This window comes from Panthera pardus, unplaced genomic scaffold, assembly GCF_024362965.1.
Source record: "Panthera pardus isolate Hobbes unplaced genomic scaffold, ASM2436296v1 HiC_scaffold_13, whole genome shotgun sequence".
NCBI lineage: Eukaryota > Metazoa > Chordata > Mammalia > Carnivora > Felidae > Panthera > Panthera pardus.
This window is the reverse complement of record NW_026526688.1, coordinates 171,407,082-171,435,072: the sequence shown is the minus strand read 5'-3', so window position 1 is coordinate 171,435,072 and position 27,991 is coordinate 171,407,082. Positions and strand designations below refer to the sequence as shown.

The window sequence follows — 27,991 nt, the reverse complement described above, 5'->3', positions numbered from 1 at the left end:
TATTAAGAGGCACATAACATTTAGTTGTCCTATCATTTTGATTCTGTGTTTGATCACCAGGCTAAGGTGGTGACAACCAGATCATTTTATTGTAAAGTTATCTTTTCTTTTTTGCATCTAGTAAATCATCTGTACCTGCTACTTTGACACCAGGTAAATCACTATCAACCTTTCACCTAATGATTTTAGCTTTCATTGATGATTATTGATTCCTGTTCAGTTATTCATTATAAATATTAAAATTATATTGTTCCTTGTACATTGCTGTTGCATTGTCCTCTTCTATGAAGACTTTTCCCTTATCAGTTAGGGCTATTTGTTACCTTGAAAAAAATGTTCTTTTTGAAAAATAAATGCTTAGTTTGTTCCTTTAATATAACCATTTCCAAGTGTAGTAGTTACCTCCAGTGGTGGCAAATGAGTTTGGTCTTTTTTCTTTTTCTTCCTTTTTTTTTTTTTTTTTTCTACTTTTATGGCTTTCTGTGTGGAATCTCATATATTTGTATTATAAATATTATATATGTTTTGAATTTTGATATCATTTAGGATTGTAGTTTGATATAAATTTGTCTTTATTATATATGTAAAATATGTAACTTACTATTTTTTTTTATTTATAGTAAGAAGACATGTTAGGTAATAGGAAGAGCTATAGAGTTTGCAGATATCAACTGTGGCCTTAAAGAGCATGTTGGTAGCATCAATGCCAGGCAGATGGTAAGTATAACCAAAGTCATAGAGTATGAGTATTTTACACATAGGTTCTCAAGCCTTTTTATTTGAGTGATTAAAAAAAAATCTCTCAGAAGGAAAATGTAGTTACAAATTTCGTTACTAGAATTTCTCGAAGAGTTTGTGGTTGCATAAAACAACTGTATTGTAGTCCTGGTTTTCCCCTTTAATGTGTGTTTTCATTTCTCTGCTTCTAAACTGCTTCTTCATATTTCATATATTATTAGCCATCTGCATATATTATCTGTGCACCCATTTTCTATATGGGACTATGGCTAACTGCCAGATTGAAGTATATATCATAATCTGTATAATCAAGGAACATGGCTAATGGGAAAATAAGCACATACAGATGAAAATATGTTGGTAAAACCAACAATGTGAGACTCTAAAATAACCAAGCAAGACTAGGACTGGCAGTATGTAATGAAGGATTATAGAAAGTATTGAAGAAGTCTATAGAAACACACCTTCCTGGATTCTTTAGCTAAAAGTGTATATTGTTCAGCAACTGGCTTTTTTCTTTAAGAATATGTCTAAGAGATCTTTCTGGTTTCTGCACACATATGCTTTCTTCATTCTACCTTAAATTTTATAACAATTGCCTAGTATTCTAAAAGGTGATTTTTATCATCATTTATTTAGCCATACTCTTATCCATTGATATTTAGAATGTCTTCAGTGATCAAGTATAATAGTTCTTAGGGCATAGATAAATACATTTTAAGATTATTAGTTACGTTTTCTGTAAATGCTGTCTTTTTCAGTGACACACTCTTTGGTACTTTGATGAGATTTAGTACTTATCTTACCCTTATCGCAGTAGCACACTTAAAATCATTTTGTAGGAAACTTAATCTCCAGTTAAGATGGATTGATTGGTTTTGGTAGCATTTGTTCATGAGAGAGATGTTTCTTTATTTTCTCATTTTAGAGAAAGCAAGAGCATGAGTGAGGGGGGTGGGTGGGGAGAAGGGGCACCGGGAGAGAGAGAATCTTAAGCAGATCCCACTCCTAGTGCAAGCCCGATTGATACAGGACTGGATGCCAGAAGCCTGGGATCATGGCCTGGGCCAAAATCAAGAGTTGAGTTGGATGCTGAACCCACTGAGCCACCCAGGCACCCTGAGAGAGATGTTTCTTGATCTTTTTTGCTATGCTGCCATATATATTCCTTATAGAGAGATGTTTGGAGTCCTATGACTGCCATATATATTCCTTATAGAGAGATGCTTTTTTTTTAAACATTACCATTTTTTAAAAATTTTATTTATTTATTTTGAAATATACAGAGAGAGGTGCACGTGTGAGTGCACGCAAGCAGGGGAGGGACAGAGAGAGAGGGAGAGAAAGAATCCCAAGCAGGCTCTGCTCTGATAGTGGAAAGTTCAACATGGGGCTCCAACTCACAAACTGAACTCATGAACCCTGAGATCATGACCTGAGCCTGAACCAAGGACGCTTAACCTACTGAGCCACCCAGGCACCCCTAGAGAGATGCTTTTGTTTTTTCTTCCTTTTTTGATGGTTTTAAGGAGCTAAGGTGTTATTAATACATTTGATTCTTAGTATCAGTTTTCTTAGGCCTGTTCTTTGTAGATGATATTGCATATTAAATAGAATATATTTCTTGATTGTCATAGAAACTTACTATTTTCTGTTTATTTTTCTGTAAAGGTAAATTGTCTAAAATTAGTTGTCCTTATATAAATTTATTATTTATTTATAAAATGACATGGGAGTTTTTTTAGTGTCAGTATTGTGTTGATGATGTAGTTTTCAATAGGAAGGGGGTTTTTTTGAAGTGGTATTTACTGGTATATTCACTTTAATGACAGTACTGACCGTTGCCATACCATTGTTAAAGTTCATGTTCACTCTAAATATTAACCTAGAATTTTTTTTTTTTTTAATGTTTAAAAGGACATATACATCCTTATCTATTAAAAAAACAAACAACAAACTCGAGTTGATAAGACTTCTGCTTACCATGCTGGAATATTTTTGATGATAATCAGTGAGCAAGTATGTATTGGTTGGTTAGATTCTCTATCAGGTTAAAATTAAATAATAGAGGGAGAAGAGTTTGAAAATGTGTATATGAAATTTATATATTCATGGTCTCATTGTTAACAAAAATTTATATTATTTGTTTTTATGTTCTTCATTTGAGCCACTTCTTTCACATTTCTCCATTATATATCAAATCTTACCCATTCTTATATAGCATATCCTTTTAGAATACACTCTCTATTTAGGTCAGGTATGTATGTGAAGAAGCTACATAACCTTGTTTAAACTAGTTTATTAATAAGTCTCTCTTTATGGAAAAAGGAAGATGCATAAGATCAGTTGATAAAAATGTTGAACATTACTCAAGTGAATAAATGGGATTGAAATAATATGGATATATAAAGTAAAACTAGTATTTGGGTGGTAGTGTATGTTTTTATGTATATGATGTTCTTCACTGTATTAAATATTAGACACTTAAACTGCCTACATGTTTAGATCTTTTTCCATATAAGTAGACACAATGAAAAAAGAGGTGGAAGGGATACATGGTTTAATAGGTAGAGGAACAAGTATAGAGGGAAGTCTAAGATTTAGCTTTACTAATAGTAATTGTTGTTTTTTCCCTGATTGTTAAAATACGTATATATTACAGATCATTTGGAAAATGCAAATGTAGTATGTAAAAAGAGTAGCATGTTAAAAATAAAATTACTTGTAATCTCAAATTATCCAGAGATTTCTAGTCTAATATTACAGTCTGATCTAGTCCCATTAAATTATGTTAAGTTTTGTGTCTTGCCTTCTTTTCTAACATTGTCTTACAAAAAACCCTCGGGTGCCTGAGTGGCTCGGTGGGTTAAGCGTCGGACTTTGGCTCAGGTCATGATCTCATGGTTCCTGGGTTCCAGCCCTGTGTCAGGCTCTGTGCTGACAGCTCAGAGCCTGGAGCCTGCTTCGGATTCTGTGTCTCCCTCTCTCTCTGCCCCACCCCTGCTTGCGCTCTGTCTCTGTCTCTCAGAAATGAATAAAAGTTAAAAAAAAAAAAAAAAAACCAACTCTCAGTGAAATATTATCCAAAATACAGTCTTTAATAACTGTTTAGATTCCATTTTAGGAATCTAAAGAGATATTGTGCTTGATACTTTTCTAGTCCTTAGTTTTCTTATTTGCAAAATAGGCATAATAATACTTACTAGTTTAAGAGTTAAGTAAATTCATGATTTAACATTCTAGCTGGCATGTGTTAAGTATTTAATAAATTATACTTACTATTACCAGAAATTATTTTATCTTTCTTTTCTCATTATTTAGTTGTTTTTTAGTTTTTCTTTGTAAAAAATTACTGTATTTTGAACATTTCTAAATAAATATCTCTGTAAATCTGATTTTTTTAATGATGAATTCCTAAAAGTGGAATTACTATATCAAAGAATATAAATACAGTTGACCCTTGAACATCACAGGTTTAAACTGCCTGGATCCATTCATGTGCAGATTTTTTACTGTTCTGTAAATGTATTTTCTCCTCTTTATATTTTTCTTAATAACATTTTCTTTTCTATAGCTTACTTTATTGTAACAAAACAGTATATAATACAAAATTTGTGTTAATTGACTATATGTTCTCAGTAAGGCTTCCAGTCAACAGTAGGCTATTAGTAGTTAAGTCAAAAGCTATATGGGGATTTTTGACTGTGTGGGTGGTCGGCACTCCTAACCACTCCCAACGTTGTTGGGATCAGCTGTAATTTAAGATTTCTTGATACATAGTGCCAATTTGCTTTCTAGAAAGGTTATACTAGTTCATTCTTATCACAATATATGAAAATTCCTATTTCACTATAACTTTGCCAACGATGGCTATTATTATTTAAAAAATATTTTTTATCTATTAGGCAACATAATAATGCTCTCTTTTTTTAACATTAATTTATTTTTGAGAGAGAGAGCATGAGTGTGAGTGGGGGAGGGGCAGAGAGAGAGAGGGAGGCATAGAATCTGAAGCAGGCTCCAGGCTCTGAACTGTCTGCGCAGAACCTGATGTGGGACTCGAACCCGCAAACCATGAGATCATGACCTAAGCTGAAGTTGGACGCTTAACCGACTGAACTACCAGGCGCCCCAATAATATTCTCTTTTAATTCCATTTTATTAATAGGGTTAAACTTTTTTTTCTTGTTGTTTAAGTAGGCTTCATGCTCAGCCCAATGTAGGGCTTGAACTCATGACCCTCAGATCAAAACCTGAGCTGAGATCAAGAGTCGGACGCTTAACTGACTGAACCACCCAGGTGCCTCAGTGCAGTTAAACTTATAAATTTTATTGAGTATTGTATTACTATTTCTTTTTAGAATCTTGTACTTATTGCTTTCCTGTTCTTCTTGTTTCTTTTTCCTTACCTTAATCCTTCACTTATCTAGCAGAAGTTTATTGAGTGCTTACTATGTGCTAGACATTGTTTTGGTATTGATATGTAGTTTTGGTACTTATTTAGTTTAGTGATAGCAATGCAAAAGTAAACAGAATTGGGAATAACATTTGCCTTCAAAGAGTTCACTTTCTAGCGTTAGGGTATACAGACGTTAAACAAAATGAACATCTAAATTATAGAGTGATAATGAAAGGGAGATGGAGAGAATGTGTGTGTGCACAGTTTTATGTAGGGTGGTTAGGTCACTGCAAAAGTGCCTTAAGTAAAGTCTTGTAAGAAATGAGTCAGGAGGGGCGCCTGGGTGGCTCAGTCAGTTGAGCTGCCGACTTTGGCTCAGGTCATGATCTCTCTGTACGTGGGTTCTAGCCCTGCGTCGGGCTCTGTGCTGACAGCTCAGGGCCTGGACCTACTTTGGATTCTGTGTCTTCATCTCTCTCTCTGCCCCTTCCCTGCCCAAACTCTGTTTCTCTCTGTCTCAAAAATAAATAAACGTTAACAAAAAAAAATTTCCAAAGAAATGAGTCAGATATCTAGGGAAAGTGCATTTCAGGCTACAAATTAAGTATAAGGGCAGTGAAGCAGGAGAATACTGGGTGAATTTAAGAAAGAGCAAGAGGGAGAGTAGCAAGAAATGATTGGGAAGAGTTATTAGGGAACCAGACTGTTTAGTATCTTAAATAAGCTATTTTAAGAACTTGAGCTTTTACTCCATATGAAATGCAGAGATTTTGGAGGTTTTAAAGTAAACCTTTGACTTAGGATCTACTGATTCAACATAGTCCCTGTCAATATACCATCCGGTTTCTTTGCAGAAATCGATAAACTAACTCTGAATTTCACATGGAAAGGCAAGGGGCCCAGAATAGTCAAAAGTCTTGGAAAAGAAGAGCAAAATTTGGAGACTTACTTTTCCTGATATTAAAAGTTACTACAAATCAACATGATATGATACTGGCATAAGAGTAGACATAAAGATCAGTGAAATAGAATTGAGAGTCCAGCAATAAACCCTTACACTTACAGCCAATTGATTTTTGACAAGGGTGCCAAGACCATTCAGTGGAGAAAGAATAGTCTTTTTTTTTTAATTAAAAAAATTTTCCTTTAATGTTTATTTATTTTTGAGAGAGAGAGAGAGATAGAGGATAAACAGGGGAGGGGCAGAGGGAGAGAGGAAGACACAGAATCTGAAGTAGGCTCCAGGCTCTGAGCTCGCAGATCAGAGCCTGATGCGGGGCTTGGACTCACAAACCTGAACTGAAGTCGGATACTTAACCGACTGAGCCACCCAGGCACCCTAGAAATAACAGTCTTTTTCAACAAATGGTACTGGGACAATTGGATATCTACATGGAAAAGAATTAGCTTGGACCCCTGTCTCACACCATATACAACAATTAAATCAAAATGGATTAAAGACCTAAATGTAAAAGCTAAAACTGTAAATCTTTTTGAGGAAAACATTGGCATAAATCTTTGTGACCTTGGCTTTAGCAGTGGTTTCTTAGGACACCAAAAGTTTAAGTGACAAAAAACCACACCTAATGATGGTCAACAACATTAGTCATTAGGGAAATGCAGTCAAAACTATAATGAGATACTGTTAGGATGGCCATAATCAAAAAGATGGAGAATAATAGGTATTGATGAAGATACAGAGAAATGGGGACCTTATACATTGCTGGTGGAAATTGAAAATGGTGCGGTCCCTTTGGATAATAGTCTTACAGTTACTCAAATGTTAAACAGAGAGTTGTCATATGACATGAATATATTTTGAATTTAGAACTGGCAAGATTTGCTGAGTGATCACATGAAGTATGAAGGAAAGAGGAGGCAAAAATGAGTTTTTTGGCCTCAGCAACTGGAAATTGCCATTGGCTGAGATTGAGAAGATTGTAGTTAGGACAGGTCTGCAGTGGAAGATCCAAGCCATGAGACTAGGTGAGACTAGGTGAGGTCACCAAAGAAGTAGGTAATTCAGGGAAAAGAAGAGAAAAGAAGAGAACCTAGGGGTAAGTCCTGGAACACTTCATTTTTTCCAAGTTGAGTGGTGGGAAAATTCTAATAGTGGCCCTGTTCTTAAAAGAAGATAATGTCCTTAGCGTGTTCTGTGGAGGAGGGATATATCAGCTCTGTAAATGCTGCTGATAGGTCTAGACCATTAGCTTTAATTTTTATTTTCTTTTTTTAATTTTAATTTTTTTTTAAAGTTTATTATTTACTTGGAAAAGAGACAGCACAAGTAGGGGAGGGGCAGAGATGGAGAGAGAGAATCCTGAGCAGGCTCCATGCTGCCAGTGCAGAGCCCAGCATGGGGCTCGAACTGGAGAAACTGTTGAGATAATGACCTGAGCTGTAACCAAGAATCAGAGGCTTAACCATCTGAGCCACCCAGCCACCCAGATTTAATTTTTATTTTCTAATTGCTTGTGTAGATAAATACAGTCCAGCAATCTTGTTAAATTATCTGGGTATCCCAAAAGATAATTTGTACACTCAGTTGTATTGTTTGTGAATAATGATAGTTCTATTTCTTTTTTTCTAATCCTTACAACTTTTATTTCCTTTTTAAGTCTTAATGCACTGGCTATGACCTCTGGCACAGTGTGGCACTATAGAATAAAAATGATGATAGCAGTCATCTTGTCTTATTTTTGATTGCAGAAGGTAAACTTTCAGCATTTCATAATTATGAGTTGTGGGTTTTTTTTTGTAAATGCGTGCAGTTTCTAATTTGTGTAGAGTTTTTATCATGAGTGGATGTTGACTTTTTTCAAATATTTTTTCCGCATACGTTGAGTTGATTAGATGACTTTTCTTTATTTTGGTAATGTCAGGAATTGCATTGATTAATTTTAAAGTATTAAAACAAGTTTTGTAATCTAAAAATAAATTCAGGTTAGGTGTGATACATTACTTTTATAATATAATTTTTATATTTTGTATGATATCACTCATAATTTATGTATTACTTAAATACTTTGCTTAGGAATTTTGCATGTAATTTCTTTTTCTTTATTAAAAACACTTTTTTTTTTTAATGTTTGTTTTATTTTTTGAGAGAGGGAGAGAGCACAAACAGAGGAGGGGCAGAGAGAGAGGGAGACTGAAGCAGGCTCCAGGCTCTCTGAGCTGTCATAGGGCTGACATAGGGCTCGAACATAGAGACTGACATAGGGCTCAAACTCATGAACCTGATCATGACCTGAGCTGAAATCAGACGCTTAACTGACTGAGCCACCCAGGTGCCCCTGCATCTATTTGCATGAGTGAAATAGGCCTGTAATTTTTTTCATGTAATATCCTTGTAAGGTTTTGGTATCTGGATTATGTTGACCTCATAAAATGCGTTGGGAAGTTTTTTTCCTAGTCTCTAGAAGAGTTTAAGATTGGTATTAGAGATGATTTAGTGGAATTTACTTATGAAGCCACCTAGACCTAGGGTTTTCTTTGTGGGAAGGTTTTAAGTCATTCCATTTCTTTAATAGATACAGGACTGTCAGATCTTGTTATATCAGATATAGTATGATGTGTATTTAAAAAAATATGTGCATTTCACTTGAAGTTTAAAATGTATTGGCATAAAATTATTTATGGTATCTTGTTATCTGTCTTTTTAAAATATGTCTGTGGACTAGATAATGATGTCCCTTTTTTCATTTTTGATACTGGTTATTTGTGCCTTCTCTTTTTTGATCATGCCAGGGATTTGTCATTATTTATGTATTATTTTTTTTAATTTATTTTGAGATAGAGAGTTCCAGGTGGGGAGGGGGAGAGAAAGAAAGAGAGAATCCCAAGCAGGCTCTGCACTGTCAGTGCAGAGCCCAGAGCTCCATGTGGGGCTCAAACTCAGGAACCATGAGATCATGACCTGAGCGGAACTCAGATGCTTAACCAACAGAGCCACCCAGGCATTCCAGGGATGTGTCATTCTTAACAGTGTTTTTTTAAAAAAATTGTTTAAATTTGAAAGAACTGTGTTTTGACATTTTTGATCCCCTTTACTGCGTATTTGTTTTCTATTTTGTATTTGCTATTTGTTACTTCCTTTCTAGTTTCTTTGGGTTTGATTCACTATTTTTTCCCCCAACTGCTTATTAAATGCTTAGATGGTTGGTTTTTCAGCCTTTCTTTTTTTTTTCTAACATATGTGCTTGTATGCATCTTTTACTGTGCATGATTTTAATTGTATCTCACGAAGCTTGGATATATATTTTTATTTGGTTAAAATATTTTCTAAATAATATTAATTTTAGTTATTAGTTATTTTAAATTAATGTTAACATTTCACTAATTAGCATAGTGGAATTCTTTGACTCAACTGTAGAAGTGTAGTTCTTAATTTTGAAACAATTGTGTTTTCTAGTTATATTTTAGTTATTCATTTCTAGTATAATTGCTTATGTATTTGAAAATAAAGTATATTTTGTGGTTATTGGGTCCATTGTTGTATAGATATTAAGTTAAGTTATATAGTGCATGGCTCAAATCTTCTATGTCCTTATTGTTCCTTTTTTTTTCTTTTTGTTGGGGGTGCTCCTTTTTCTAATAGCTATAGAGGGAGCGGTTTTATAAGCTGAATGCAAACTTAGAATCACTACATCTTCCTGCTGAATTGGACTTTTTATCATTGACTTTTATCATTGACAAGTATGTCAATGGTGATTTAGATAAGAGCAATTTTATTTTATTTTTTTTGAAAACAAGTTAATATTTGACATAAAAAGTACAACATAAATCAAAATCAGGTGGAAAATCAGAACCTTACTGGGCTTCCTTTTCACTTACTTTAGTAAGTTAGAATGGCTTGTAGTTGAAATGAATATGGGAGAATGTACCAGAACCTTTTGGTTGCTTAGATTTCTAAGACTCTTTTTTTCCCTTTTTAAAATTTTTGTATTTTTTTCCAAGTATAATTAACATGTGATGTTATATTAGTTTCAGGTATATAATATAATGATTTAACAATTCTGTGTATTTCTCAGTGCTCATTAAGATAAGTATACTCTTAATCCTCTTTATTTCACCCGTCCCCCTACTCACCTTCCCTCTGGCAACCACCAGTTTGTTCTGTGTATTTAAGAGTCTGGCTTTTTTTTGGTCTTTTTTTTCTTTCTTCATTCGTTTTGTTTGTTAAGTTCCACATATGTGTGAAATAATATGATATTTGTCTTTCTCTGATTGGCTTGTTTTACTTAGCATTATACCTTCTGGGCTCATCCATGTTGTTGCAAGTAGCAAAATTTCATTCATTTTTATGGCTGAATAATATTCCATTGTGTATGTGTATGTACACATACCACATCCTCTTTATCTAATCATCTATCAGTGGACACTTGAGTTGCTTCCATATCTTGGCTGTTGAAAATAATGCTAATCTTTTTGAATTAGTATTCTCATTTTCTTTGGGATAGTACCCAATAGTGGAATTACTGGATCATATGGAAATTATATCTTTAATTTTTTGAGGACCTTCCATACAGCTCAATACCAAAAACCCCAAATAATCTGATTAAAAATGGGCAGAGGGGCTGCCTGGGTGGCTCAGTCAGTTAAGCGGTTGACTTCGGCTCAGGTCATGATTTCATGTTGTGTGGGTTTAAGCCCTGCGTCAGGCTTTGTGCTGAAAGCTCAAAGCATGGAGCCTGTTTTGGATTCTGTTTCCCTTTCTCTGTCCCTTCCCTGTTCGTGCTCTGTCTCTTTCTTTCTCTCAAAAATAAACATTTGAAAAAAAAATGGGCAGAGGACCTGAATAGACATTTTTCTAAAGAAGACATACAGATGGGCAACAGACAAATGAAAAGATGCTCAACATCACTAATCATTGGGGAAATGCAAATTAAAACAATAATGAGATACCGCATGTTTTTTTCTTAACATGTTTATTTTTGAGAGAGAAAGTACACATGGGAGTGGGAGAGTGACAGAGAGAGAGGGAGACAGGATTGGAAGCAGGCTCTGGCTGACAGCAGAAAGCCTGATGCGGGGCTTGAACTCACGAACAATGAGATCATGACCTGAGCTGAAGTTGGATGCTTAACTGACTGAGCCACCGAGGGGCCCCAAGATATCACGTTACACCTGTTAGAATGGCCAAAATTAAAAATGCAAGAAGAAACAAGTGTTGGCGAGGATGTGGAGAAAAAGGAACCCTTGTGCATTGTTGGTAGATAGAGCAATTTTAGTGTAGTTGTAGAAATGGTGGCGGCAAAACCCTGTTTATGAAAGAATGGAAGAAGAGAAATGGGAAACCATTGCTGTATGTTATACATGTTTTTCCTTAATTTTGTTTTTGATATATAGGTATTTTACATTTAATGTGGCTAGATGTGTTAGTACTTTTTTCTTTTAAGACTTCCTCTTTGTACTTTTTTGCTTATAAAGTTTCTTATCTTCCTAAGATGGGATATTCACTTGCTCCATGAAACTTATATTCCTGAACAGTGTTGTCCAATAGAACTTTCTACACTGATAGGAAAGTTTACTATTTCTGCTGTCCAGTATGATAGTCATTAACCACATGTAGTAATTGGACATTTGAAATGTGACTCATATGAGGAAACGAATTTTTAATTTAACATGCTTTTTTTCAAAATTAAACTTTTTATTTTGAGATTGTAGATTCACATGAAGTTCTGATAAATAATATAGAGAAGTCTCCTGTGCTTTTACCCAGTTCCCCCAATGAAACACCTTTGCACAACTTTATTATGGTATCACAACCGAGATATTGTCATTAGTACAGAATATTTCCATCACTATAAGAATCTCTCAACTTACCCATTTATAGCCACACCCACTTGCCCCTTCCTCCCATCCCTTCCTTAACCTTTGGCAATCATTAATCTATTTCTGTAATTTTGTCATTTCAAAAATGTTACATTAATGAGATTATTCAATATATAGCCTTTGGGGATTGGCTTTTTTCCACTCAGCACAACTGTCTGGAATTTCATCTAGGTTGTTTTATATATCATTAGTATGTTCCTTTTTATTGCTGACTAGTATTTCATGGAATGGAAGTACCATAATTTGTTTAACTGTTCACCCATTGAAGGACATCTGAATTGTTTTCTAGTTTTTGGTTTAATGAATAGAGCTGCTATAAACATTGTGTACAGGTTTTTGGGTGAACATAATTTTTCATTTCTCTTAGATAAATGCCCAGGAATGCAATTGCTGAATTGTTGTATGGTGTTGTGCACACATACATGCACAAGCAGGGGAAGAACAGGGAGGAGGAGAGAGAGAATCCCAAGTAGGCTCCGTGCTGTCAGTGCAGAGCCCAACATGGGGCTCCATCTCACAAACTGAGAGATCATGACCTAAACCGAAATCAAGAATTGGTGGCATGACTAACTGAGCCACCCAGGTGCCCCACATGTTTAGTTTTTAAAGAAACTACCAAACCGTTTTCCACTGTGGCTGTACTATTTTACATTCCCATCAGAGCGTATGGGCCATCCAGTTTCTCTGTATCCTTGCCAGCATGTGGTGTTGTCATTAGTTTTTATGTTAGCCAGTTTGATAGATGTGTAAGTAATATCTCCTTGTATGTAGTTTTAATTTGTATTTACCTAATGCCTCAAGGTGTTGAACATCTTTTATGTGCCTATTTGCCATTTGTACATCCTTTTGGTGTTACGCTTTTTGCCCATTTTCTAGTTGAATTGTTTTTTATTGTGGAGTTTGATAAGTTCTTTATATATTTCAGATGTTAATCTTTTGTTGGATACATGGTATGCAAATATTTTCTCCAATCTGTAGCTTGTCTTTTCATCTTCTTAACACGGTCTTTCACGGAGCAAAACTTTTTAATTTTGATGAAGTACAGTTTACCAGTTTTTCCTATGGGTCATGCTTTTGGTGTTTCTGTTTAGCTCTAGGTCATGGAGATTTTCTCCTGTTTTTTTTTTTTTTTTTTTTTTCTAAAATGTTTATAGTTTTATGGATTTCAGTTCTTGATCCATTTTGAGTTAATTTTTCTGTGAAGTGTGAGACTTAGGTCAAAGTTTTTTTTTTTTTTTTATCTGTGGATGTCCACTGGCTGCAGTTTCATTTGTTGGAACAGACTATCTTTTCTCCATTAAATTGTCATTTGTACTTTCGTTAAAAGTTAGTTGGGCATATTTATGTTGGTGTATTTCTGGGTTCTCTCTTCTGTTTCCAGCTCTATATTCTGTTTTCATATCTACATGTCTGTCCCTCCACTGATACCATACAGGCTTGATTAGTGTAGTGATATAACAAATCTTGAAGTTCAGTTGATTGATTCTTCTCTTTCAGAATTGTTTTAGCTATTCTAGTTCCTTTGTCTTTCCCATTTAATTGTAGAATAATCTTGTCCTTATCCACAAAAAATCTTGCTGGGGTTTTGGTAGGAATTCTGTATCTCAATTTGGGGAGAATTGACATCTTTACTATGTTCAGTCTTCTAGTCCATGAACATGCTATGTCTTTCCATTTATTTAGATCTTTGATTTCTTTCATCAGTGTTTTATATAAAGCTTTCAGCATACAGGGTTCTGTAGTGATACCCTTTTTACATTCCTGACATTGGTAATTTGTGTCTTCTCTCTTTTCTTCTTTGTTACTCATGCTAGAGATTTGTCATTTTTTAAAGATCTTTTTAAAGAACTGTCAATTTGTGGGGTACCTTGGTGGCTCAGTTGTTAAATGTCTGATTCTTGGTTTTGGCTCAGGTCATGATCTCATGGTTTGTGAGTTTGAGCCCCCATTTCAGGTTCTGCGCTGACAGTGCAGAACCGGCTTAAGATTCTCTCTCTCTCTCTCTCTCTCTCTTCCTCTTTCTCTCTCTCTCTCTCTCTCTCTCTCTGCCCCTCCCCCCGTGTGAGTGTGTGTGTGTGTGTGTGTGTGTGTGTGTGTGTGCACTCTTAAAATAAGTAAATAAATTTAAAAAAACTATCAGTTTGTTTCACTTATTTTTCTCTTTTGCTTTTCTGTTTTCAGTTTCATTAATTTTTGCTCTTATTTTTATTATTCCTTTCCTTCTGTTGGGTTTGAGTTTGGGTTTGTTTTGCTCTTTTTCTAGGTAATTGTGATGGGGGCTTAGGTTATTGATCAATTTGAGACTTTTCCTCTTTTGTAATGTTGTATGCATTTGGTTGTAAATTTGCTATAAATGTCCACCATTGCTGCTTTAGCTGTGTCCTACAAATTTTGATATGGTATATTTTCATTTTCATTCATTTCAGTGTATTTAAAAAGTTTTCTTGAGACTTTCTCTGTGGCCCATGGATTATTTAGTATATTGCTTAGGTTCCAAGTGTTTGGAGATGTATTGGTTATCTTTCTGTTAATTGATTTCTAGCTTGATTCCGTTGTGTGATTTCAGTTCTTTTAAATTTGTTGGGGTTTGTTTTAAAATCTAGGCTATGATCTATCTTGGTACATATTCAGTGGGCACTTGAAAATAATGTATTCTGTTGGATGGAGTGTTCTATAAATGTTGATTATCCTTAATTGATAGTGTTAATTGTGTTCTGTATCGTTGGTGTTCTGTATCCTAGATGATCTTCTGTCTAGTTATTCTACCAATTGTTGAGAGAGGGCTTTTGAAGTTTCTGTAATTGTGGATTTGTCCATGTCTCATTTCAATTGTCAGTTTCTGTTTCACTTATTTAGTGACTCTGTTGTTTGGTGCATATACATTTAGGGTTGCCTTGGTGGTCTGAAACTTTATGATTATATAAGGCCCTTCTCTGTCCCTGGTAATTTTTTCCCCCTCTGAATTCTACTTTATGTGCTATTAATATATAAAGGTGTAATTTTATTTAATTTTAATTAATTTAAATTTAAATAGGCACATGTGGCTGGTGGCTGCCATATTGACAGTGCCGTTCTGGAAGATGGAGAGAACTATGACACAATAAGTTTAATTAAAAGGTAAATTTTATAGTATGGGTATTATGGGCAGTGGGAAGTCAGGGAAGGGAGATTGATTGGGGCAGAGGGATTGGGGGAGATGATTTTAAATTGGGTAATCAAAGAAGAAATCATTAACTGACACTTGAATAAAGGTTTGGAGGAGTGAGATTACCAATGCAAATATTTTGGGGAAGAATATATCAAAGGCCATCAGGGAGGTGAGCCACTGTAAGAACTTAGGTTTTACTGAGTGGCATGGTGAACCACTTGAAGATTTAGAGCAGGCCCTGATTCTGACTTGTTATGTGTCGTATGTATGCATGTATGTATGTATGTTTTATGTTGCTGTATGAACATCATTCTGGCTGGTGTGTTGAAAATAGACTGTAGGAGACAAGAGTTGGAAGCAGAAAGAACATTTAGGACACCAGAATACGAGTAAATGATGAAAGTAGCTAGATCAAATGGTTAGAGCAGATTTGGGGGAAAATATCATTTAGTTTTGCATATGTTAAATTTGAAATGGCTATTAGATACATCCAGGTGAAGAGAGCAAATAGACTATCTGGGGTTCTTCAGATCAATGAGTCCCTGCCCTTGTGGAGCTTACACTTTACTTGAGTATGGGTAGTAAATATAAAAAAAGAAAACAAAAAAACCCGAAATGAAATATGTACTGTGTTAGAAGATGATTAAGTCTTATGGGGAAATTCAAGTTAGGAAAGGATAAGTGTTGTTGGGACTGACTTCCTGAGTAGGTAACATTTGAGTAATGATAGGAAGGTGGTGAGGAAATAAATGTGATAGATACTTGAGAGAGTAGTAGTTTAGGTAGAGGGAACCAAATCTAAAGGTTCCTGGGAAGAGCATGGCTGGTGTGGTTAAAGAAGAACAAGGAGGTAAAATGTGGCTGGAGTGGCACTGAGCAAGGTCTGGGGATGACAGCACTGAAGTAACCAGTGTCTGGGTTATAGGCTATTTTAAGAGTTCTGGCTTTTACCCTGAATGAGATGGGAAGCCAGTAAATAGTTAAGCAGAAGAGATGTATGATCTGACTTAATGGTTTAACTGAGTCACTCTGATTGCTGTGCTAAATATAAATAGACTGTGAAGGGGCAAGGATGGAAGCAAAGAGATTGGTTTGGAGACTTTTGTAAGTAATCTAGGCAACAGGCTGTGGTAGTGGTGAGATAGTGAGGAAAGGTCATATTCTGGATGCATTTTGAGGGTAGTATTGACAAAATTGGCTTACAGTTTGGATGTGGGATGAGAAGAGTTAGGAATACAAGATTTTTGACCCAAGCAATTGGAAGGATAGAGTTGCATTAATTAAGATGGGAAAGACTGAGAAGAGCAGGTGTGAAGTAGGTGATCAGGAGCTCAGTTTTGGACATGTTAAGTTGATGATGCCTATTAGACATCCAAATGTAGATGTTCAGTAGACATTGTCATTATGAATATTGTTTTTTGTTTTTTGAAATGAAATGCTAATTAAAACAGTATACTCGCTGTTGTGAAGATACATTATATTTGTTAATATCTTAAATTTTTAACATGTTCAATCCTGGCAAAACTTGAATATTTTGGAGAGAAAAGTTGTTTGACTGCTTTTTGGCTTTGCTGCCAGAGTTGATGGTACTTTCTTAGAGTCAAATAAAGATACCATTCTGATTTTATAGTCTGAGTGTCTTTACTTACTTTCTATTTTAGGTCCTATTACTGCTGGATTGTGCAAGATATTTAACCGTGTTTTCTTTGAGGTATGACTTAAATATCAAACATCTTAAATAAGAAAAGGGAAACATTTTAGTTTTGGAAGTCAGAATGCCAAGGAGAAGGAAAAATCTTGGGGGAAATCCTTTTCGGAAGACCGCAAGCTCTAAGGAAGTTGTCGTATCCAGTGTTGCTAGTCATGAGGAGCCAACCACTACTCTTCCTTCCATGTGTGAGACAAAAGTTGATCAGGAAGAACTCTTCACCAGTATCTCAGAGATGTTTTCTGATCTGGATCCCGATGTAGTGTATTTGATGCTTTCTGAATGTGATTTCAAAGGTGAGAAAAAGTTTAGTTTGAATCCTTTGCATCATGTAAGAAGACTTCATGTACTATGCCATGACCAGCAGTAATATAGAAAAATGATTGCCTTCTTTCTCTTTGGTTAATTTATTGAGCATCTGCTATGGGCAAGTTATTAAGTTTGGTATTGTGAAGGATATGAGGAAGAAGAAAGCATAGTTTTTTCTGCTTTCAAGATACGTATAGTTCTAAATATAAGATGTATGTATAGATACCATATTCTATGTTTTATTTCTTTTTATCTTCCCTCTAGAACAGGTTGGAGCTACCAACATTTTGGACTGGATAATTCTTTGTTGTGAGTGGCTTTCCTGTGCATAGTAGGATGTTTAGCAGCATCCCTGGCCTGTACTTTGTAGATGCCAGTAGCAACCTTCAGCAGCCCTTTTGACAAATTAAAAATGGCTCCACCTATTGTCATATTTCCCTTGGGGAGCAGAATCATCCCCAGCTGAAAACCACTGTCTTAGGATGTAAGCTCCATAAAGACAGATCTCATAAAATATTTTTATTGCTGTATCCCCAGCCCCTAAAATGGCTAATGACTCATATTAGGACCTCAGTAAATATTTATTGAGTGAAAAGATATTTTTATTTTTTTAGAGAGAGGAGGGAGGAGATGAGGGGGAGAGGGAGGGAGAGAAAGAGAGAGAGAATCTTAAGCAGGGGAGCCTGATGTGGGGCTCGATCCCACAACCCTGGGATCATGACCTGAGCTGAAATCAAGAGTCAGACACAACCAACTGAGCCATCCAGGTTTTCTGAGGGAAAAGATTGTAATTGTGGGAATGAGAGCTTATTAAGAGTTGATGCTAATAGAGTAGTACTTCACAATATTGGCTTTGGAATCAGGAAATCTGGGTTAGGTTTCCAGCTCTGCCACTAACCTCTCTGGCTCTGTTTTCTTATTTGTTAATGAGAAAAATAAAAGTATGTACTTCATAGGACTTTTGGTGAGAACCGAGGTTTGTTTGTTTGTTTGTTTGGTCAAGTCTTCAGTATAGTATTATTATTAATAACTTGTAATAAATTGTTTAGAAGTATGTTGACAGACAAGAAACTATCAAAGTTGACTGAATGAGTAAATTAAATATTGCTTTAATACTTTAGTACTTCAAATGTTGATGCTCAGTATTGCTATTGGCTATGATTAGTATAAGATAAAATTATTCTGGATTGGGGAAGTTTTGGTAATGCATGATAAACTTCACTTTTATTCTTTATGCAGTCTGTGATGTGAGCTTAAGTATTCTGTTATGTATGCAGAAAAACAGTTTTCAGCAGTCTGCATAATGCTCAGAAATGACAGTGTATAGAGTTTTATGTGTGACTTCAACATTTATTTCTTAATGTTGATGTGTTTAAAATTTATTTGTTTCACATACACTAACATAAGCAATGAGGAATTACAAGAAAAATATATTGCCCTTACATCCTAACAAAAAATGTTTCTCTTTTCAAGGATCTTCTCTACATCTTGTTCATAAATACTGATATTTTGAGCATTTTGAAATGATAACATTGATGAAATTGTGTATTTTGCTTTTTAAGCGTAACAAGCATTTTTTCAGTGTTGCTATGATCTTTATACTTATTTTTAATAGCTTCAAATATTCCACTGAAATGTTGTGCTCTAGTTTATTTAATTGTAACTAAGTTTTTCATGAATAATTAATACAGCACAGGACATCTTGGTACAAATCGCCTTTCCCTTCTTTTGGCTTTTTTTCTTAGTCCCAACGTTTTATTTCCTCATGTCACAAGGTAAGAACAGTTTTCAGCTCTTGGAAACGTGCTGCTGAATTTGCCTACAAGAGGTGTGCCCAGTTGCCGTCCCTCCAGGACTGTATAAGTACCGTGGTTTCACCACAGCTGTTTCAGCACTGTGTAGTATGACTTCACGATTTTAATAGGAATAAAATTTTGCTTTGTCTTAATTTGTTTTTTCTTTAAATAAACAGGATTATTGAACATTTTTGCATATGGCTTATTAATTATTATATTCTTGTGTGAATTTTTATGTGTTTTTATTATTTTATACCATTGTTTTAATTTTTCCAACACCCTGTGTATCTCTTGCGTGATACAAATATCCTGATCTTTTACTTACTTTTACATAATACTGTGTTTTTATTATATACACATTAATTTTTTGGGTTGATCTTGTGGTTTTTCTATCATGTACATTTTCTTCATAGAAATACCTTTTGTGTTTGCTTTCTTCCTTTTTTTTTTTTTCTTTTCTTTTCTTTCTTTTTTTTTTTTTTTTTTCTTCATGTTTAGGGCTTCTAACCTTTGTACTATTGCTATAATCTCCTAACTGGTCTCTCTGCCGGGCTTGCCCCTCCAATCCCTCTTTGTTTTTCTTCTTAAGGGAACATTAATTGGGTGCTTACTAGGTGCCAGTCCTTATGCACAGCACTTTTTCACGGATTATCTCATTTAATCCTCACAACAACCCTATGAGGTAGGTACTTTTATTATCCCCATATTGCAAATGAGAAAATCAAGGCTTACGCAAGTTAAGTAACTTGTTCGAGGGTCATAGCCAACAAGTAGGAATTTAAATGTTGGTTTTCTGACTCCAGACCAGAGCTGTTACCTACTGTGCTGTGCTTCATTTTCATATTTCCTTAAGACAAAGCACAAAAATAAGCAAAAGGCTCTGTATTTGTGTTATAAGGGAAAGAGCTCAGCATTGGAGTCAGACATACTAGGCCTGGCTCTGTCACTTAGTATCTGTGTGATTTGGGCCAAGTTAATATACTTTTTGAACTTTATTTTCTTCATCTATTTGCTAGATATACTAACCCTCATAGTATTATTTGAGGGTTCATATCGGTGATATATATAAAGCTCCTAGTTCAAATGTGGTGACAGATAGTTTCTTTAGAAAATAAAATTGATATTTCTTACCTTGACATACAAGACTCTTCCCAATTTCACTTGATCTTTTCCAGTTTTGTCTCCTTTTATCCACCATAGTACTGTATACCCATACTCCAACTAACTTCTCTTAATACCTTAAACATACTTTGTGTTTTCAAGACCAGCTTTGCCTTTCCTTCCTGTGTCTGACAAGTTTCTTTTTAATCTTCAAGTCCCAGTTCACATATTACCTTACGTGAAATCTTTCCTTACGCTCTTATAAGGCTGTTATAGCATTTGTGTATTACTAAAAATGTGCATTATTTAATCTATATTATAATATAATTGTTTTCTAATTTGATTATCTTTAATTGCCTCCATTAGATTGCAAAAATCTCTTAAGTGTAGTAAAAACTATGTCTTATTTATCTTTGTACAATGTATGTCCGATATATAGTATATGCTGATACTTATTTTTTGTATTAAGTGAAATTTATAGCATTAACCATATAAACAGATTAGATTTACAGGAGAGTACTGAAAATACTTTGTACTTAAAAGGACATGCAGTTGCTCAGTATTGAATAAATTAACTGGTTTTAGGGTCTTTATAAATAACTGTAATGTATATAATTATAGATATCTTTAGATACAATTTATAAATATTTTGTTAATTCACATTTATCAGAGACCTTCTACTTGATGGTAATTTATTAGCCTAGTTTATTACAGCTTGTCTGAAAGTAACAACATTGTATGACTCCATCATTCAAACCTTTCACTAATACAGACTGGTATATTAGTAAAATATTAAATAAAAAAATTACTTGAATATTTATAAATTTCTATATTCCATTCAGTGCAAAAAGTATAATTTTACATGGATTTTAATCAAATTGTATTTTACTATTTTCAATACACATTTATATTGTTGTCCTTGTTGTACAGTTGAAAATGCAATGGATTGTCTATTAGAATTATCTGCCTCTGATGCCAAGGTAGAAGAATCATCTTCAAAAAGCTTCATTGCTTCTGAGAGCCAAGTAAGTGCTGTGGGACGTGAAATAATGGAAAAGTATCCTCCTGAAGAAGAGAGTGAAGATTCAAAAATGGATTCATTTTTGGACATGCAGCTAACCGAAGACTTGGATTCCTTAATACAGAATGCTTTTGAGAAATTGAACTCTTCTGATGACCAAGTATACTCATTTTTGCCTTTGCAAAGTGTTAATAGTTTTAGTGACCCAAGTGCATTTGTAAATTCAGATGCAAGTAGCATGACTTCCATTCTTTCTACAGAAAATGTGGATTTGAACAGTGAAAATGTAGAGAATTCTGCCTCTGCATTAAGTTCAAACACCGTAACTTCACATTCTGTTTCAGATGAGTCCAAAAGTTTTATAAAGGATGACACATTGGCATTGGAAGATTCTCTTCTCAGTGGTTCTTTAAATGTAGCAAGTGACAGTATGGTGGGTGGTAGCAATCATGGTCAAAGACCTAAAGAGCTTTTAGAAACTGAGTATGTTGAGACTCCGTTCTCTCAAGCCCCTGTAGATTTGGATGACAGTGAACCTCAGGCTTTAAGCCTTACTGTGCAAAATCTGGGGCTTGATTTACTAGGCACAGGTGGGGATCAGAAATCTGCTTCTGTCCCTGATATGTTCCTACCTTCCGAAGAGTTCAATTTCAAACCGCACAAACATACTGAACTGCCGTCAAAGGGGAAAGATGTGAATTACTGCCCAGTACTTACCCCTCTCCCTCTACTGCTGCCTCCTCCTCCACCTCCACCAATGTGGAATCCAATGATTCCTGCTTTTGACCTCTTTCAAGGAAACCATGGCTTTGTAGCTCCTGTCGTAACCACCGCTACACACTGGAGACCTGTCAACTACACTTTTCCCCCTCCGGTTATTTCGCACACTTCCCCGACAAAGGTATGGAGAAATAAAGAGGGAGCAAGTGCTTATCAAGTACAAGAAACCCCAGTTTCTCAGGTTGTAAGAAAGAAGACATCATCTTATGTTGGACTAGTTCTTGTTCTTCTCAGAGGGCTTCCAGGATCAGGAAAATCTTTTTTGGCAAGGTATGAGGTTTAATTGAGTTTTTAAAAAAGTATGATGCATGAACCTGAGCATTTATAACAGATAGAGAATATGAATATGTGAAATGCTTTTGCTTAATAGATATGTTTAGTAACCACTGAAATATTTTCTTTTCACTAATTTTTTCTTACTTTGTGGCTGATAGCAGCACTCTTTTCTCCAGGAGTTTTTTATTTTATCTTAGCATGTCATTTTGGGAGACAGAATAGAAGAAAAATTTAAAGATGGTTTCAAGATTGTGAGCTTTTGAAGTCAGTAGAAATAGCTTTATGGAAGAGAACTAATTTGGGTAGGAGAAAAATAAGTTCAACTTTGATTATAGAGTTAAAAAGCCATAATTGGTTTTGAATTCAAGGAACAAAATAGGTTTGTTTTAGGTCAGTTTTCTTGGGAGTCAATCTTCTGCTTAGAGCATTTCCAATGTGATTTGTTTGAATATTATTATATTCTCACTTTTAAATAACCATGCTTGAGTTCTTTATTTGGATTATGACCTTGTGAAAATTAGGAGAGAGAATTTAGAAGAAAAATTAATGAAAACAATTCCATTTATCATTCACAGGACTTTGCAAGAGGATAATCCTAGTGGAGTCATTCTTAGTACTGATGATTATTTTTACATAAATGGACAGTACCAGTTTGATGTAAAATACTTAGGAGAAGCACATGAATGGAACCAGAATCGTGGTAAGAATAGACATTAGATTCTGGGTAATATTAAGAGCAATATAAAGTATTTGTATTTTGATAGATATATAATTTTTAGGAAGTTATGATTCCCTTTAATTAAAGTTTTTAATTAAACTTAAAAAATAAAGTGAATTATTCAACTATATATAATATGTAAAATTATAATAATTGTTATGTTACATAGTAAGAAGTGAAGGAGGTCATCATATCTCACAGAGGTGTTATGAGGATTAAAGGAGTTAGTTTTTGTAAAATGCTTAGAACATTGCATGACATGTTTAAGTTTTATTTAATGAATGGGAATCTTGTCACAAGTGTACCAGATTTTCTATATGGGTCTCAGAAGAGCTCAAGATGGTTCCAGTTGTCTCCTATGCTCTGGTTCCTGTTTCCTGAAATGGATTGGTGTTGTTAACTGCTACTTTTTCCTAGATTGATTTACTTGTTAAGGGAGGCAGTGTGAGAGTAAAAGTGGCTCTCCTCAAACTGAATTTGTAGAGAAGTCAGAGATAAAACCTTACTATTTTTATTAGTGCAACTGTCTGTTCACTGAAGACAGTTTTATCATGAAATGTTATATTTTATGTTATGAATAGTTTGAATTTCATATGAAGAATTTGTAATACACATCGACAATATTTTCACCTTTATTTTATGGTAAATGCACTGTATAAGTGATTCTTGAATTTGCCATCTGAAGACATTAAATTTTTCTGTGTTTTTTTCTTGAACTGAATATTAAAGTGAGAACTCAGGAATGTGAAAATACTAACACAACAAAAAATAAAGAAAACAATATGATGTGGTGAATAGTCTTGGATATGGCAGTTGCTAGCTATGTGATGTTTTACAAGTTATCTACACTCTCCAAGGCCTATTGTCTTCAGCTGTAAAAGGGCTTAATAATACTTAACCTTCATGATTGTTGTTAAGGTTAAATGAGAAAGAAGGGCCGAGCAGCAGTTGAACATGCCCTTACTACTGTAATAGTCCTAGCAATAATAATATTAAATTAATAGGCAGAACTCTCTTATTTATTAAAAAATTTTCTTAATGTTTATTTACTTTTGAGAGAGAGAGCAGGCAAGGGGCAGAGAGAGGGAGACACAGAATCTGAAGCAGTCTCCCAGCTCTGAGATGTCAGCACAGAAGTCATGAACTGTGAGATCGTGATCTGAGTTGAAGTCGGGACGCTTGACTGACTGACCCACCGAGCCTCAGTAGGCAGAACTCTATGTTAAACAGCTTTATTGGGATAGTAATCACATGGTTTTAAGCATATTCAGAGTTCTACAACCATCACTACACTTTTAGAACATTTTTATCACCCCCAAAATATCCTACACCCTTAATATTCACTCCTCATTTCTCCCCAATCTCTCCCAGCCCTAGGCAACCACTAATTTACTTTCTGTCTCTAGGTTTGCCTATTCTGGGCATTTCATTTAGTGGAATCATATAAGCCAATTTGACAATAAATTATATTTAAAAAATACAAAAAAATAAAAGAGATTAAAGATATCAAATTCTAATAAATAAATAAACGGAATCCTATAATATGTGGTCTTTTGTGAAAGAAAGCCTTCTTTTCACTTAGTATAATATTTTCAAGGTTCATGTTGTAGCATGTGTCAGTAATTCATTCCTTTATATGGCTGAATAATACTCCAGTTTATTGATATGCCACATTTTATTTATTCATTCATCAGTTGGTGAACATTTGAATTGTTTCCACTTTTGCCTATTATGCATAATATTGCTATGAACATGTATGTCTATGTCTAACCTATTTAGGAATTGCCAACTGGTTTTCCAAGGCAACTGCACCATTTTACAATCCTGCTAGGAGTTTATGAGGGTCCCAACTTCTCCATATTGCCACCAATAGTTGTTATTGTCTGTCTTTTTGATTATAACTATCCTGGTGGATGTGAAGTGGTAGCTCATTGTGGTTTTTTTAAGTTTTTTTAAATTTTTTTTTACATTTATTTATTTTTGAGACAGAGAGAGACAGAGCATGAATGGGGGAAGGTCAGAGAGAGAGAGAGAGGGAGACACAGAATCTGAAACAGGCTCCAGGCTCTGAGTTGTCAGCACAGAGCCTGACCTGGGGCTCGAACTCACAGACTGCGAGATCATGACCTGAGCCGAAGTTGGACACCCAACCGACTGAGCCACCCAGGCGCCCCAGCTCATTGTGGTTTTGATTGCATTTTCCTGGTGATTGAGGCTGTTGAGCATTCTTTGGTGTGTCCTTTTGCCCATTAGTTTATCTTCTTTGGAAAGTTGTCTGTTTAATTTTTTTTTCCCCTGAAGGTGTAATTAAAAGATTTTCAATACATTAATTATATTCAGGTACAATTTTTCCCTTAAAAAATAAATGGGAAAAAATTTCCTTGAAAAAAATGCATTTTTTCCTAAGTATCTTGTGTTGTTTTTTAAAAAATTATTTTTTTATTGGGGCACCTGGGTGGCTCAGTCGGTTAAGCGTCTGACTTGGGCTCAGGTCATGATCTTGTGGTTTATGAGTTCAAGTCCCGTGTCAGGCTCTGTGCTGACAGTTCAGAGTCTGGAGCCTGCTTCTGATTCTGTGTGTGTCTCTCTCTGCCCCTCCCCAACTTGCACTCTCTCTCAAAAATAAATAAACATTAAAAAAATTAAAAAAATTATTATTTTTTTCATCATAAGTGTACTCTTTAATCCCCATCATCTATTTCACCCATCTTCCCACCTATCCCCCCCTCTGGTAACTTTGTTCTGTATAGTGAAGAGTCTGTTCCTTGGTTTATCTCTCTCTCTTTTATTTTTTTCCCTTGTTTGTTTTGTTTTATAAATTCCATATATAAGTGAGATCACATGGTGTTTATCTCTCTGAATTATTTCACTTAGCATTACACTCCCTAGCTCTATCCATGTTGTTGCAAAATGGCAAGATTTCATTATTTTTTATGGCTGAATAATATCCTATGTGTGTGTATATATGATATATGTATATATAATGTATAACATTTTTCATATGTGTATGCGTGCGTGTGTGTGTATGTATGTGTATGTGTATGTGTGTCACCTTTATCTCCACATCCTTGCCAACACTTGTTGTTTCTTGTGTTTTTGATTTTAGTCATTCTGACAGGTGTGAGGTGATACCTCATTGTAGTTTTGATTTGCATTTCCCTGATGATGAGTGATGTTGAACATCATTTCATGTGTCCATTGCCCATCTGTATGTCTTCTTTGGAGAAATGTCTATTCATATCTCCTGCCCATTTTTTATTTTTTATTTTTATTTTTTATTTATTTTTTTTTTTTAAATTTTTTTTTCAACGTTTTTTATTTATTTTTGGGACAGAGAGAGACAGAGCATGAACAGGGGAGGGGCAGAGAGAGAGGGAGACACAGAATCGGAAACAGGCTCCAGGCTCCGAGCCATCAGCCCAGAGCCCGACGCGGGGCTCGAACTCACGGACCGCGAGATCGTGACCTGGCTGAAGTCGGACGCTTAACCGACTGCGCCACCCAGGCGCCCCCTCCTGCCCATTTTTTAATTGTATTATTTGTGTTTTGGGTGTTGAATTGTATAAATTCTTTATATATTGTGGATACTAGCCCTTTATCAGATAAATCATTTGCAAATATCTTTTCCCATTCAATAGGTTGCCTTTTAGTTTTGTTGATTGTTTCCTTTGCTGTTCAGACACCTTTTATTTTGATGCAATCCCAGTAGTTTATTTTTGCTTTTAATTTGCTTCAGGAGACATAACTAGAAAAATGTTGCTATAGTGGATGACAGAGAAATTATTGCCTATGTCCTGCTTCAGGATTTTTATGGTTTCAGGTCTCACAATTAGGTCTTTAATCCATTTTGAGTTTGTTTTTGGGGATGGTGAAAGAAAGTGGCCCAGTTTCATTCTTTTGCATGAAGCTGTCCAGTTTTTCCAACACCATTTGTTGAAGAGACTGTTTTTTTCCCATGACATATTCATTCCTCCTTTGTTGAATATTAATTGACCATATAATTATAGGTTTATTTCTGGGTTTTCTATTCTGTTCATTTGATCTATGTGTTTCTTTTTATGCTAGAGCCATGTGATTTTAATTACTACTGCTTTGTAAAAGAACTTAAAATCTAAAATTGTGATACCTCCGGTTTTATTTTTCAAGATTGCTTTGGCTGTTCGTCTTTTGTGGTTCCATGCAAATTTTAGTATTTTTTTTTCTTTTTTGTTCTAGTTCTGTGAAAAATACTGTTAGTATTTTGGTAGGGATTGCATTAAATGTGTAAATTGCTTTGGGTAGTATGGACATTTTAACAATGTTTTCCTTCCAACCCACGAGCATGGAATATCTTCCCATTTGTTTGTGTTGTCTTCAATTCTTTCATCAGTTTTATAGTTTTCAAAGTACAGGTCTTTCACAACTCTTTGGTTGTTTATTCCTAGATATTTTATTGTTTTTGGTGCAATTGTAAATAGGACTGTTTTCTTAATTTCACTTTCTGCTGCTTCATTATCAGTGTATAGGAATGCATCCGCTTTCTGTACACTGATTTTGTTTCCTACAATTTTACTGAATTAATTGATCAGTTCTAGTAGTTTTTTGGTGAAGTCTTCAGGATTTTCTACATATAGTATCTCATGTCATCTGCAGATAGTGAGAGTTTTACTTTTTCCTTATCAATGTGGATGTCTTTTATTTCTTTATGTTGACTAATTACTGTGTCTAGGACTTTCAGCACTATGTTGAATAAAAGTCATGAGAGTTGACCTCCTTGTCTTGTTACTGATCTTAGGGCAAAAGCTCTCAATTTTTTAGCATTGAGTATGATATTGGCTGTGGGTTTTTCAAATACGGCCTTTATTATGATGAGGTATGTTCCCTCTAGACCTACTTTGTAGAGAGTTTTTATCAGGAATGGATGTCATACTTTGTCAAATGCTTTTTCTGCATCTGTTGAAATGATCCTATGATTTTTATCCTTTCTCTTATTGATGTGATATGTCATGATTGTTTTGCAAATATTGAACCACCCTGGCAACCCAGGAATAGATTCTGTTTGATCGTGGTGCATGATTTTTTAAATGTATTGTTGGATTTGGCTTGCTAATATTTTGTTGAGGATTCTTACATCTGTATTTTTACGTTTATATTCATGGCCTGTAGTGTTCTTTCTCTGTC

The 27,991-nt window shown here is 34.9% G+C and overlaps 1 protein-coding gene across 10 annotated transcripts in view; it reads left to right on the top strand.

Annotated features, from left to right (window-relative positions):
* Window positions 1-618: 618 nt before the first annotated feature.
* N4BP2 (NEDD4 binding protein 2) overlaps window positions 619-27,991 on the top strand; it is a 76,148-nt gene continuing 48,775 nt past the window's right edge. For 5 of the 10 annotated variants that reach the window (XM_019413762.2, XM_053901617.1, XM_053901616.1 and 2 more), the window contains exons 1-4: window positions 15,009-15,091; window positions 16,784-17,126; window positions 20,967-22,107; window positions 22,689-22,813. In XM_019413762.2, the coding sequence (XP_019269307.2) occupies window positions 16,898-17,126; window positions 20,967-22,107; window positions 22,689-22,813 (1,495 nt within the window). In that variant the 5' untranslated portion in view covers window positions 15,009-15,091; window positions 16,784-16,897. Of the gene's footprint in view, window positions 718-15,008; window positions 15,092-16,783; window positions 17,127-19,524; window positions 19,618-20,966; window positions 22,108-22,688; window positions 22,814-27,991 lie in introns of those variants that run through there. The other 5 variants (XM_019413806.2, XM_019413738.2, XM_019413772.2 and 2 more) reach the window with 5 other exon arrangements.